Below are 12,825 nucleotides of genomic sequence, written 5' to 3' on the forward strand. Positions count from 1 at the left end.
ATCTGTGCAGATGCTATGAGACTTTTGAAGTCTACAAAATCAAGCAGACACTACGGCACTAGCTGCATGTAACTTCTAACACTCACACGATAACTTACTTAGCTTAATACTTTACATAAATAACACAGAAACTTCTAAGATTACTTATTTGTCACATGAAAAATGATTGCCTTTTGTTTATTACCGAACTGGTCAATCCTTTTTAAAGGCCGTATTTTTAAACAGCATGATGTCACGTATCCTATTGTTTTATTCACTTTTAAGCACTTTAAATAGACACAGATCCGAGCAACGTGCGAGCTCTCAGCAGTCTGCACAGCAAGAGACAGTTATCCCAACTGGCGTGCTATTCAATGTACGTGATATATTAGTCTACCCGAAGAAAGCTGGGCCCACATTCATCATGGCCCGCGGTTCAATAGAGTCGTCGTCATATGTTCCATTGTAGGCCCATTCATGACCAGTTTCAGTATAAAGGCCGCCGCAAGAGACCCTCGACGTATCAACAAATTACACAGCATTTGCATATCAATGTAGTCTCCACTCTATTTAGTTAAACATACCTATATTGTTGCTGTAAAAATAGTGTCAATGTTGAGTTAACATCCAATCCGGTATTAAGTGTGAATATCTTTGTATCCCTTTCTTTCTACTATTTATAGAAAAAGTTTAATCTTGATCATTTAAACTAAGATGCTACGCTACATATTTATCGCAATATAAAAAAAGAAAGATTGCAAGTAGAGAATGATGATGAAATTAATAAAAGTGTGTTGGCGTATAGATTTCTAGCATGCAAGTTTCACAAAGCTCTTAGCTTTAACACTATACAGAATAACTCAAACTAAACAAGCAAGAGAAGCTATAATAGTTTGAATGGTCATAATACTAAATGAAGTGCTATTGTAAATATTTATTGAAACGTAAAAGCAGTGAAAACTTATGTATTTATAGTTTATTTACCTAGTTTATATTATATTCAGTTTGTACTGTCTGTCTATACTCGAACTCATAGGATAGTTATATCAGTGGGGAGACACTCCTGACTTCGGTCGAACTCGGCTCCGCTCGGCTCAGCATTGCTCCGGGCAATTATTAGGGTTGACACCACTTGACTTCCTTGTGCGTGCACGACCACAGATAAGATAATCATTTGAATTTTGACAACCCTAAATAGCCAAAAGGAATACTGCCATATATTAGAAAGGGGTAGCATGATTCGACCCTGAATCGCTGTCAAACTTCGGGTTTGTAGGAAGTGTCCCTTCTGTACGGTAGTATTATTATTTCTTCTGAGGTTATATTAAGCAGTCGGATACTCTTTATGAAAAAGTCTAAACTAAGTAAAAGAAGAGTCCTGTGAGGCTGTGACGTCACAATGAATCCACCTCCTTATACCTACACATTCATTGCCAACGATTTGCAAGATGGGTTCTCTGTTCGTAGGCCCTTTTCGCTACAAAAGCAAAGTGTTATCGGCCACGCTCGTAGCTCGCGCTGGCAGGAGTGTTAAGTGTTCGATGATATTATAATTACCTAATTTTACGACCCCTGTAAATCAATTTAATTTATCTATAGAAAACAACTTAAACAACCCTATCAGAAAGAGAAACTGACTGTTGCGTCCGTCTGTTAAATGAGGTTAGGTATAGTCGAGTTCACAAACGTCATTACAAGCTAATGCCTTTAAGTTAAGACACTGTCAATAAGGTCGTGTAAATACATTTTTGGTATGTTGGCGTGTAAAGATGTTTGTGAACTCGACTGTAGCACAGTAGTAATATCTTAGGTGCATTTTATGACTTGAAATTCTAATATCCATTACGACTTGGTGTGATGATAGCAACTGCTAGAATTGTTCTCAGCACTTCATCATCGGCGATCAGGCACAATGTGAAGGTCACCACTTTTGTCATCATACTATGATGTCAGTGCGCAAGGAAAGGCATCATTGAACAATTTGGTAGTTGCATAAATTATAAGATTTATAAGTTACCCTTATCAAAAATTAAAAATGTGGTGCCAAGTCTCATATATGACATAATGACAAACGCATATATAATTTTACTAAAAAATCTTATACTTTTATGAGTTGAAGTTTAATGAAGTGAAGATGTTTTTATCTTACTCCTCTCATTAATATTTTTATGAATAAATAACTTGATAGAATCTGTGCGGAAAGAGACGAGTTGTAGAATGTATTGGATACACACAGACGCACAGACTCCATAACATTATAATATTTAGTCATAATATGTGACCTTATACTACTATTTTTATGCTAATAAATGAAAGTAAAGCTGCAATTTGCCATTCCAAAACCTAAAAACTTAAATTGTTATTAAGCAGGTTGAGCGGCTGACAGTGCCCATATAACCATTCCAGTCGCAGAATCATCAAAGTGGTAACTAAATGTCAGATGTGTCGTAACAGAGTCCACACAATGTGTCTAGAATTGTTTCGAAACAAAGTGTCGTCGCCGTGTGTACACTTTTCCGTAACAAGGTGTCGACACATTTGTGTGCACTTTGCGTGCGGTTTGCGACTAAATCTGACAGCAAATTTGTGACAGCAAATGTCAATATAAAATACCTCTTAAAAACCAAGGTTTGTCAAACTACTATTAGTGTCTCGTGTGCTCGTAAGTAATTCTAGTAAGTCATCATGGGCGATGCAAATGATAATAATCGACCAAAACCATATAAACACCCAACACCCGTGAACCTTTTACAGAAAAGTTTTTAAAGAAATGCAATAAGCTACTTAGGTCAGCCAACGAATGCTCCAAAAAGTTGTAGAGGGAAATGCTCGAAACACAATTTTTGACTCTGTAACTTGATTTGGACAAGTTAGGAGGTGAACATATCAAAAGTCCCCGGCCGTAGCCCTTGAGCGGGGGGAAGAGAGGGGGCTTTGTTTGAAGGTCCCATTTTCCGGTTTTTCGATTATATCTCGGAAACTATGCATCTTAGCGACATGGCCATTTATACAAAATGAAAGTTAATTTAATTTGTTACAAGTTTATTCAGTCAATTTTTTCGATATGTTGAATAGTTTTTAGGGTTCTGTACCCAAAGGGTAAAACGGGACCCTATTACTAAGACTCTGCTGTCCGTCTGTCCGTCTGTCCGTCCGTCCGTCCGTCCGTCCGTCCGTCCGTCCGTCCGTCCGTCCGTCTGTCACCAGGCTGTATCTCACGAACCGTGATAGCTAGACAGTTGAAATTTTCACAGATGATGTATTTCTGTTGCCGCTATAACAACAAATACTAAAAACAGCTTTTTTTTGCCCTATGGTACGGAACGGAACACTTGCCCGGTTTTTTTGAGATATCCGCTCTTGAAAGTTTATTTAGGGCTCTCAATTTTATCTTGATATATCTACATCAGTGAAGGTGCTAGGCCGTGTATGGTATCGTTTTCGTATAAATCTGGGTTGCTGAATCCATTTAAGGTATCACATTGACGCCATTCCACAAAATAAAAATAAATCTTTTTAGGGTTCCGTACCTCAAAAGCAAAAAACGGAATCCTTATAGGATCACTCGTGCGTCTGATGTCTGTCCGTCTGAATACACAAAATAGTTCTTTACCTATAGATGACAGGAAAACCTATTAGAAATGTGCAGTCAAGCGCGAGTCGGACTTAATGTACGGAACCCTTAATACGCGAGTCCGACTCGCACTTGGCCGGTTTTTTTTAAACTCCTCTTGACGCTTAACCGCTGAACCGATTTCGTTGAAATTTGGTATAGAAATAGTTTGCGTCCCGGAACAGGACATAGGATAGATCTTATAACCAAAATCATCTTTTGAAGGCGTGAAAAGTGGCGTGGAAATTTGTACGGGAAATCAATAATCGCTGAACCGATTTATATTAAATTTGGGATGGTCTACATCTTTGATTTAGTTAAAAATGATAAAAAAACATGACTTCAAACATAAACTTAAACAGTATTAACTTCAAGAAGTCAATTCTGAATTCCCCCCTACACCTCATTTCACACCTTTAAAGGATGATTTTTGAGATAACTAATTATGTCCTGTCTCGGGACTCAAAATATATGTGTACTAAATTTAAATTAAAACTGTTCAGCAGTTTCAGCGTGAAGAGGAGTTTAAAAGAAAGTATTTTAATAAGTTTATATGTTTTTAATTTGGAATGGTGTCAATGTGATACCATAACTAAATTTGGTACTGCGAATTTATACGAAAACGATACCAAACATGGCCTCGTAGCTTTACTGTTGTAGAAGTCAAAATAAAATTGAGAGCCCTAAATTCTTATTACTTGGCCAAACTTGTGTAGAAGGAAAAGGAAAAATAAAAGTCTTCGGCAAGAATACAAGACACAAATATAATTTTTTTTTGCGTTACTATTTCAATCATCAAATATAAACATACCTTGATTATTCTAGTGAGATCCTCATAGATAAACAAAAACATTTACTTAAAAAATTACAAGGTCGAAAAGTCACGGAACTTGTGAGAGTAATATGTGAAAAATAAAAACTTTTATGACAAAAAATCTGGACACAATTTAAGAAGCATCCAATTGCGTCGAGGAATCATCTGTATTTTTTCTTGTTTCATCACCTCCTCGCTTCTTTTTTTGTCCTTTGTATTCTGTAGCAATTTGTTAGATCTGAAAATAAAGATAACTTGCGTCGTCACGGATGTCGATTTATAGGTTTTAGGGAGTGCAGAATTCGAAAACGATGATCATTTTATAATCCAAGATGGCGGCTACGTATTTTGTCATAAAAGTCGTCATGAATATCGTTTTATAGATTTTAGGAAGTGCCGATTTCGAAAATGATGACCAGTTTGGAATCCAAGATGTGTGCCGTGCACTTTGTCATAAAAGTCGTCATGGATATCGTTTTATAGGTTTTAGGGAGTGCAGAATTCGAAAATGATGACCATTTTGGATTCCAAGATGTCTGTTGCATCTTGGCATCTTGTTGATTTATAGGTGTTAGGAAGAGCTGATTTCGAAAATGATGACCATGACCAATACAACGACATCCATGTCGACTTTTGATATAGTGCATGGCCGCCATCTTGGATTCCAAAATAATTATTTTTTTCGAAATCTGCGCCCCCCAAAACCTATAAGGCCCTGGTCTCCTATTTTATGCTGTACGCGGCGTCTGGCGTCAGCGTCAACGTTTATGAACAAAAAAGACGCTGACGTCGACGTCTAAAACAGACCACAAGAGTACATCTCTATAGTAAGCATCGTGACGCAGACGCTGTAAGCTGCCGATGGCGTTTATAGGAGACCCGGGCTTAAAACGACACCCATGACGACTTTTATGACATAGTGCATGGCCGCCATCTTGGAATCCAAAATGGTCATTGTTTTCGAAATCTGCGCCCCCTAAAACCTATAAAACGACACCTATGACGACTTTTATGACATAGTGCATGGCCACCATTTTGGAATCCAAAATGGTCATCATTTTCTAAATCTGCGCCCCCCAAAACCTATAAAACGATACCCATGACGACTTTTATGACATAGTGCATGGCCGCCATTTTAGATTTCAAAATGGACATCATTTTCTAAATCGGGGCCCCCTAAAACCTATAAAACGACATCCATGACGACTTTTATGACATAGTGCATGGCCGCCATCTTGGAATCCAAAATGGTCATCATTTTTGAAATCTGCTCCTCCTAAAACCTATAAAACGACACCCATGATGACTTTTATGGCATAGTGCATGGCCGCCATTTTGGATTCCAAAATGGTCATCATTTTCAAAATTGGGGCCCCCTAAAACGTATAAAACGACATCCTCGACGACTTTTATGACACAGTGCATGGCCGCCATTTTGGATTCCAAAATGGTCATCATTTTCGAAATCGGCACTCCCTAAAACCTATAAATCAAAAACAAAGTGTTTGGCTACCATCTGCATGCAAGACATTTCTATTATTTTTACGTACAAAAATGGCCCCCTGTCAACTTCCAACCGAGATTTAGTGCCAGTTGCACCAACCACATTTGACAGACTGATCATCGTCAGCCGGCGCGCCCCGCGCCTTTACTATGAAACTTTCCATACATAAAAATTTAGCGAACTCTTTAACGTTCGTAACAGTTTGGTGCAACCGACCCTTAATCGATAATTTATTCGATTAATATTTAGATTAATTCAATTTCAATCTATGTTAGGTCGACTAAACTAATCGCGATTAAAATTTGAGGATTAACTTTTTTTATTGCATTAATTAGTCTAATAAACAGTTAATCTACTAATGCCCATCTCTGACCACGGCATTTTTACACTTTGAGAATATCTGAAAACAAATGAACACAAGGAGCCATTTTGCAAATCCAGTAACTTTGTTATTACTTTTGACAGCGCGTGTCATGTGTCTACACAGAGTCGACACAAAGTCGAAACATTTGCGACTACTTTGTGACTGCAATATTTCTTAGCCTTAAACCATATTTATACATCATAATTAACAAGTTTCGTAGTATGTAAAGCGTTATTTCTGTTATTTAAGTATAGTATACGCATCAAAGTACTAAAAATGCATCAAATAATATAGTTATGAACACAGGCACTGAGAAGTAAACAATTTCATTTCCGGCTAAACTAAAACAATGTGGTGGCGCGTTGATTATATTACACTTAGTTTATCAAATCACTCGAGCAGTTTAATTCCCCATTATAATTTAAGTCCTATTGTAGTATAAATGCAAACAATATATAATTACGTCTTGTAAGAATGTTCATGTAACATGGTTTTAAGCTCCCTTGTAGCTCGATTGTAGCTAGTTTTATCGGCTGGATGATGTGACTGTTGCCATTGTCTCCTTAAGCGTCGCTTCTCTTCAAGTTTCTTTTTGATTTCTAGGGGAGGAGCACAGGTTTTGTGTTTGTGTGAGACTGGTAGGTCGGGTGTGTTTTTCCAGGCAGCCACTTGAATTAAGTTAGTAATATTTAGACACGCTTCCTCCACATCATCACTAGATTTCAGTGGAAACAATATTATGAAAGACACATTAGAAATGATGTCCCCAAATGGCAGCAATCAACACTCACTGTGGAAAGCCTCCAAAACCGTTGACAAATCAAAATCGCACTGTCCTCCTATAAAAACTGGTAGCTGCTGGGCAAGAACCGACCAAGAAAAAGCAGAAGCCTTTGCATTACATTTGTCAGAAGTATTTCAGCCCAACCGTGACGAAAGTCTCAACGACGAAAGTGAAGTGGATAAGATACTCAACCAAGATCTACAGCTATGCTTGCCTATAAGACCAACGTCGCCAAGGGAGATTTCAAGGATGATCCGTAACCTAAACACCAAAAAGGCACCAGGCTATGATCTAATCACACCTAAGATTCTTAAAGAACTGCCTAAGAAAACCATCACTTTCCTCGCCTGCCTATTCAACGCGATCTTCAGAATAGGATATTTTCCTGGGCCGTGGAAAGTTTCGCAGATCATTATGATCCATAAATTTGGCAAGCCGGCGCACGAAACTGGGTCATATCGCCCTATCAGCCTGACTCCTGTGCTATCCAAGTTGTGGGAAAGAATATTTCTGGTCCGGCTGAAGTCTCACTTGGATGAATGTGGAGTTATACCACCGCACCAATTTGGATTTCGAAAGTCACATTCCACAACTGAACAAGTGCATCGGGTTCATGACGCAATACGTCAATGTTTCGAACACAAACAATACTGCTCTGCGACGTTCCTGGACGTGCAACAAGCCTTCGATCGTGTCTGGCACAAGGGACTATTGTGCAAGATAAAAGAAAAACTGCCCCACTCGCTCTTTCACATCCTGGCTTCGTACCTATCTGACAGAATATTCCAAGTAAGGCATGGCGACGCGAGATCCAGTTTTTATAACATAACAGCAGGTGTGCCGCAGGGCTCAGTGCTTGGTCCTACTCTCTATAACATATTTACCTATGATTTGCCTACTTCTGAGCAGGTGACCGTTGCTACCTACGCAGATGATATAGCTTACCTCTCCTGTCACAAATCACCTGAAATAGCTAGTAAGCAGCTGCAGCTTGTGCTGGATAATACTTCTAGCTGGTTAACCAAATGGCGTGTAAGAGCAAGTGCTCATAAGTCAAACCATATCACTTTTAGCCTAAGAAGAGGAGATTGCCCTCCCGTAAAACTTGGAAATGATATCCTGCAACACTGCGAGTGTATCAAGTATCTAGGTTTTCATCTGGATAGGCGCCTTACGTGGAAAACCCACATAAAACATAAACGCAACGAAATGACTCTAAAATACAAAAATCTTTACTGGCTAATGGGACGCAACTCAACCCTCTCAGTGGACAATAAATTACTCCTATACAACGCAATTATTAAACCCATCTGGACCTATGGGATCCAACTATGGGGAACTGCTAGCGACAGTAACATAATGTGTCTTCAAAGAGCACAGAACGCCATCCTTCGTGTGATTGCCAATGCACCCTGGTTCACTCGTAACGATGAAGTACACGACTATCTCAATATGCCCACCATAAAGGAAGAGATCAAAAAACCCAAAAACAATACCAATATACAGCAAAACTGATTATAGTCGATACCGACTGATGGCAGTTCAAAACAGAACAAAAAAAAAAAAAAAAAAAAAAAAAAAAAAAAAAAAAAAAAAAAAAAAAAAAAAAAAAAAAAAAAAAAAAAAAAAAAAAAAAAAGTCTTGTAATCCGTTTTAGAGATGGCGTATTAATGTCACTTATTTTTATTTAACTATTTTTCCATCTGACAGTTTCCATTTGACAGGAACAAAATGAACGAATGAATGAATGATTTTGGATAAAGTAGTCGCAAACTAGTAACAATGTGTGCACACGGCGACCACACTTTATGTCACTTTGTGTCATGTGTCGACCCTTCCCCATTTCTGGTAACTGTGTCGAGACGGCGACGACTCTGCGACTGGAATTGTGACCGAAACAGACGGTGTCGACACAAGATGTGTCTACACCGCGTCGTAACGGCGACTGGAAATGGTTGTATGGGTTAAGTTTACACAGATTAAGGCCCAGTTGCACCAACCACATTTGACAAACTGATCAACGTCAGCCGGCGCGCCCCGGTGCTTTACTATGAAACTTTCCAATTTCCATATGTACATAAAAATTTAGCGAACTCTTTAACGATACGAACAGTTTGGTGCAACCGACCCTAAGTTTCTTGCGGCAATTTCCTGGCTAGGTGTCACATTCCGTGTGGACCTGCCTATTGCAGATTTGTCAAACCAACAAGTTTCTTGTGCTGGTATTTTCTCGGGGCTATGGTGTAGGTTGGAACCAGACATTTTGACATTTCACTGAACTTTATGTATAGTGCAGACAAAAGATATTCCTGGAGGATCAGTGCATTTACCTTGTCTAAAAAGTATCTTGTCATCTTCAAACATAACCTAAATAGCTGCCAATTTGGCAACAGCTCAGGGCAAAACCAACACAAACAATCTCATACCTTGAATATTAAGGATATGTGATGTATGATATCTCTGGGCTAATTATTCATAACAGCTTTTGGAGATTTATTAATAGATGTACTTTAAATTCATAAAATTGATCCAATTAGAGTTTGAGCAAATATTTATACCAATCATGATTGCTTTAGAGTAGGACAGTATTTGCTACGAAATACCCTGCATTTATCTATATACTCTCTGTCAATTTCATTGGGTACAATAGAAAACAGATTTAACAAGTGCCAAATAGTGGTCTACCTCACATCCACACAAAATAACCAGCAACTAAGTCTATTCAGCATTCTAATCTCGTGGCAAGGGAAAGTATAGTTATATTTAGTGTTTTTAATGTATGGAATCGAGTCGAGAGCAAATAAATGTAATAAGCGGTCATTACCTAGTTAGCGTTACGTGCCTGTTCTCTCTGTGTAACTGGTGCGGCTGCATCTGGTGATGGCCGGGCATGCCCTGGTGCCCGCCCATGTGCTGCGGAGGGTGCCCGGACATCGGCTGGTGATGCATGTTCGGGTGATGCATCATCTTCACCAGACACTACAATATAACAAACATTCAACGATGACACCGACAAAAACATCTCAAAATCTTGCCACGAAAACAAATGGTATCTTGAAATTTCTTACCGGTATTTAGTCCCACGTACTAATTTATTCCCCAGCTATGCGTTCGACATAGATCCGCACACAATTTACAGCAGTATTATTTATTTTTGGCGAACAGTAAAGAAAATCGTTTCGTTCAACATGCGGCCATGTTAAAAATGTTGCCATGTAAGCAAGCACAGATATCACAATGATAATGGAGGTGGCCTAAATAACTTATTCTTACAAAAATACATTAGACTTTAGACAAATTTAAATATCCGATAGTACCAGCACTAATAAATGGATTATTTCATTTTTAAATTAAAACTTATTCAAATTACAAAATGGGATTATAAAAAAGTTTCATTCGTTTCATTAGGTTAAGTTAGTCCTGTTACTCGGCGTAAGATGGCATTAGTAAAAAATATTGCTAGAGTCTGGCTACTGAAATTTTACCTAAATTTTTGGCGGGAAATTCAAAAAATCTTGGGCTGGTCACACTTTGTGTAGTAGGAATTATAGTTTTGATACTAGACAATATTTTTAATATTCTGTGCCTAAGGAAATAAGTTAAATAAACGTTTACGTGCACTCAAAGTCAGCTCACATAATTTCTACCACTATAGTTCGTTTTTTTTAGCATTAGAAAGAACTTCGCAGAAGTAAGCTTGTGGTTCCAAATCCGGCACTTTTAGCGGTAATAATTTGAAGTAAATTATTTGTATTGACCATGCTACATTAGATAATTCAATAATTATTAACAATTCAAGAGCCTGATAAAAACTGCACGCTTGCTTCTGTGGAGTTCTTTCTAATGCTAAAAAAAACGAACTATATTTAAAGTACAGTCAACGACAAACACATATGTTTACGTTCCAATATTTAGATGTTATAGATATTTTTCAGAACTTTTAGTTTATCCGTTTCTTTATACACTTGTCCTATTTATGAGATTCAGGCATTAATAAATTCACGTACTTAATCAAAGTAATAGGCAAATGTTAGAACTAGTACTTAAAGTATCAAAATATTTATAGAGCACCAACCTCCTAATTTGTTTACATTTGGTTAGGAGTTGTAAACATTGCAGTTTTTCGTTATACAACGCTACACGTCGACTTCGCACATTGTCGTAATTATTTACGAGCTTGAATAATAGTTTGCGAACCTCACTCAGTATAGAAATTATTAATATTATTTAAAATAAGCCCCTTATAAACGGCAAACAATTTGAATGAATAACATAAATTGACAACTGACTTTTGGCTTTTTTAAAATCATAGACAATTGGTGATACAACAACGAAATATCTGTCAACAAATTTTGGCTAGCCAGACTCTATCATGTACCGATTTTCCCGCCACTTCACGGAGAGCGTGAGAGTGGAAAAAAGCAGCCAATTGCGAGTCGGACTCGCCCATGAAGGGTTCCGTAGCAGCAAGTAACATAATAAAATTGCGGTTTACGATTTATGACGATAAAAAAAACTACTTACTAAATCTCGTTCAAACCAATTTTCGGTGAAAGTTTGCATAGAAATATATATCATATATTTTTTTTAGTTTTATCATTCTCTTATTTTAGAAGTTACAGGGGGGGGGGGACACACACATTTTACACGTTGGAAGTGTCTCTCGCGCAAACTATTCAGTTTAGAAAAAAAATGATATTAGAAACCTCAATATCATTTTTGAAGACCTATCCAATAGATAGGTACCCCACACGTATGGGTTTGATGTAAAAAAAGTAATCACGCGGAAATCGCGGAATAACGCGGATCACGCCACTGCTTGAAAACGGTCTAAATCTTGACTAGAAAGTAGCGCTTAGTTGTACAATGTCATGAATGTACACATGGACCGACAGTCCAACAATGTTTTAGTTGCGCGCTACCCACTGTAGAGACGAAAATAGCAAAAATGTGCAATAAAACATAGACGCCACTTGTGACGTCTATTGCGGAGTAATCAAACTTCTAACGACGTTAGATGACACTATCTTGGAAGATAAAAATTATAATGTACAGCTTGGCAAAAAAAAAAAGAGTAGAAATTAAAAAGTGGCAACACTGTAGTGTCGTCTCGTTTTCTTACATATATTGGTTTGAAAGGGACGACATTACAGTGTTGCCACTTTTTAATTTCTACTCTTTTTTGCCAAGCTGTAATTTCGTGGGAAGGCCCCAGACGAGCTGGTTAAAGTCGTGGGAAACCGTTGGTCGAGGGCAGCAAATAACTATCCATTGTGGAGATCCTTGGGGGAACCCTTTGTCTTGCAGTGTACGTCTTTCGGCTGAGATGATGATGAAATTCGAAATTATTTCCTTACCTGTAAAGTTCAAATTATCGTAACAGGCGCGGGCTTATAATTAATCTTGGCGACAAAGGTTTTCGTAATCCAGGCTTACGCCGCATGCTCTTGTTCTATTACACTTTTTTTTTACTTTCCACTCACTGATTGGTCGACACTGAACCAATCTCAGCGCACCAAGGTCATGATGTGGGGTTGATGTGGGGGTTCAGGAGTGGTCACGGGGTGCTATTCCACCTATCCGATTTCTTTGTCCAATGTGTTGTGCGTGTCACATTTAGCTTAGGGAGAGAGTGAGACGCAATACACATTGGACCAAGAAATTAGACAGGTGGAATATCATCGTAAATACACTTCGAGCAACACCGGCTTCCGACACATTAAATACACGAAAATTCTGCCGCTCAAATAAAAAAATACAACACTGA

General features: G+C 38.1%; 1 protein-coding gene across 1 annotated transcript in view; it reads right to left on the reverse strand.

Annotated features, from left to right (window-relative positions):
* LOC134679921 (double-stranded RNA-binding protein Staufen homolog 2) overlaps positions 1–10,284 on the reverse strand; it is a 30,755-nt gene extending 20,471 nt beyond the window's left edge. The window contains exons 1-2 of the mRNA XM_063538867.1: positions 10,127–10,284; positions 9,883–10,037 (exon numbers count right to left, since the gene is read on the reverse strand). Coding sequence (XP_063394937.1) covers positions 9,883–10,025 — 143 coding nt within the window. The 5' untranslated portion in view covers positions 10,026–10,037; positions 10,127–10,284. The remainder of the gene's footprint in view (positions 1–9,882; positions 10,038–10,126) is intronic.
* Positions 10,285–12,825: the final 2,541 nt, after the last annotated feature.

Source organism: Cydia fagiglandana, chromosome 3 (assembly GCF_963556715.1).
Source record: "Cydia fagiglandana chromosome 3, ilCydFagi1.1, whole genome shotgun sequence".
Classification (NCBI taxonomy): Eukaryota; Metazoa; Arthropoda; class Insecta; order Lepidoptera; family Tortricidae; genus Cydia; species Cydia fagiglandana.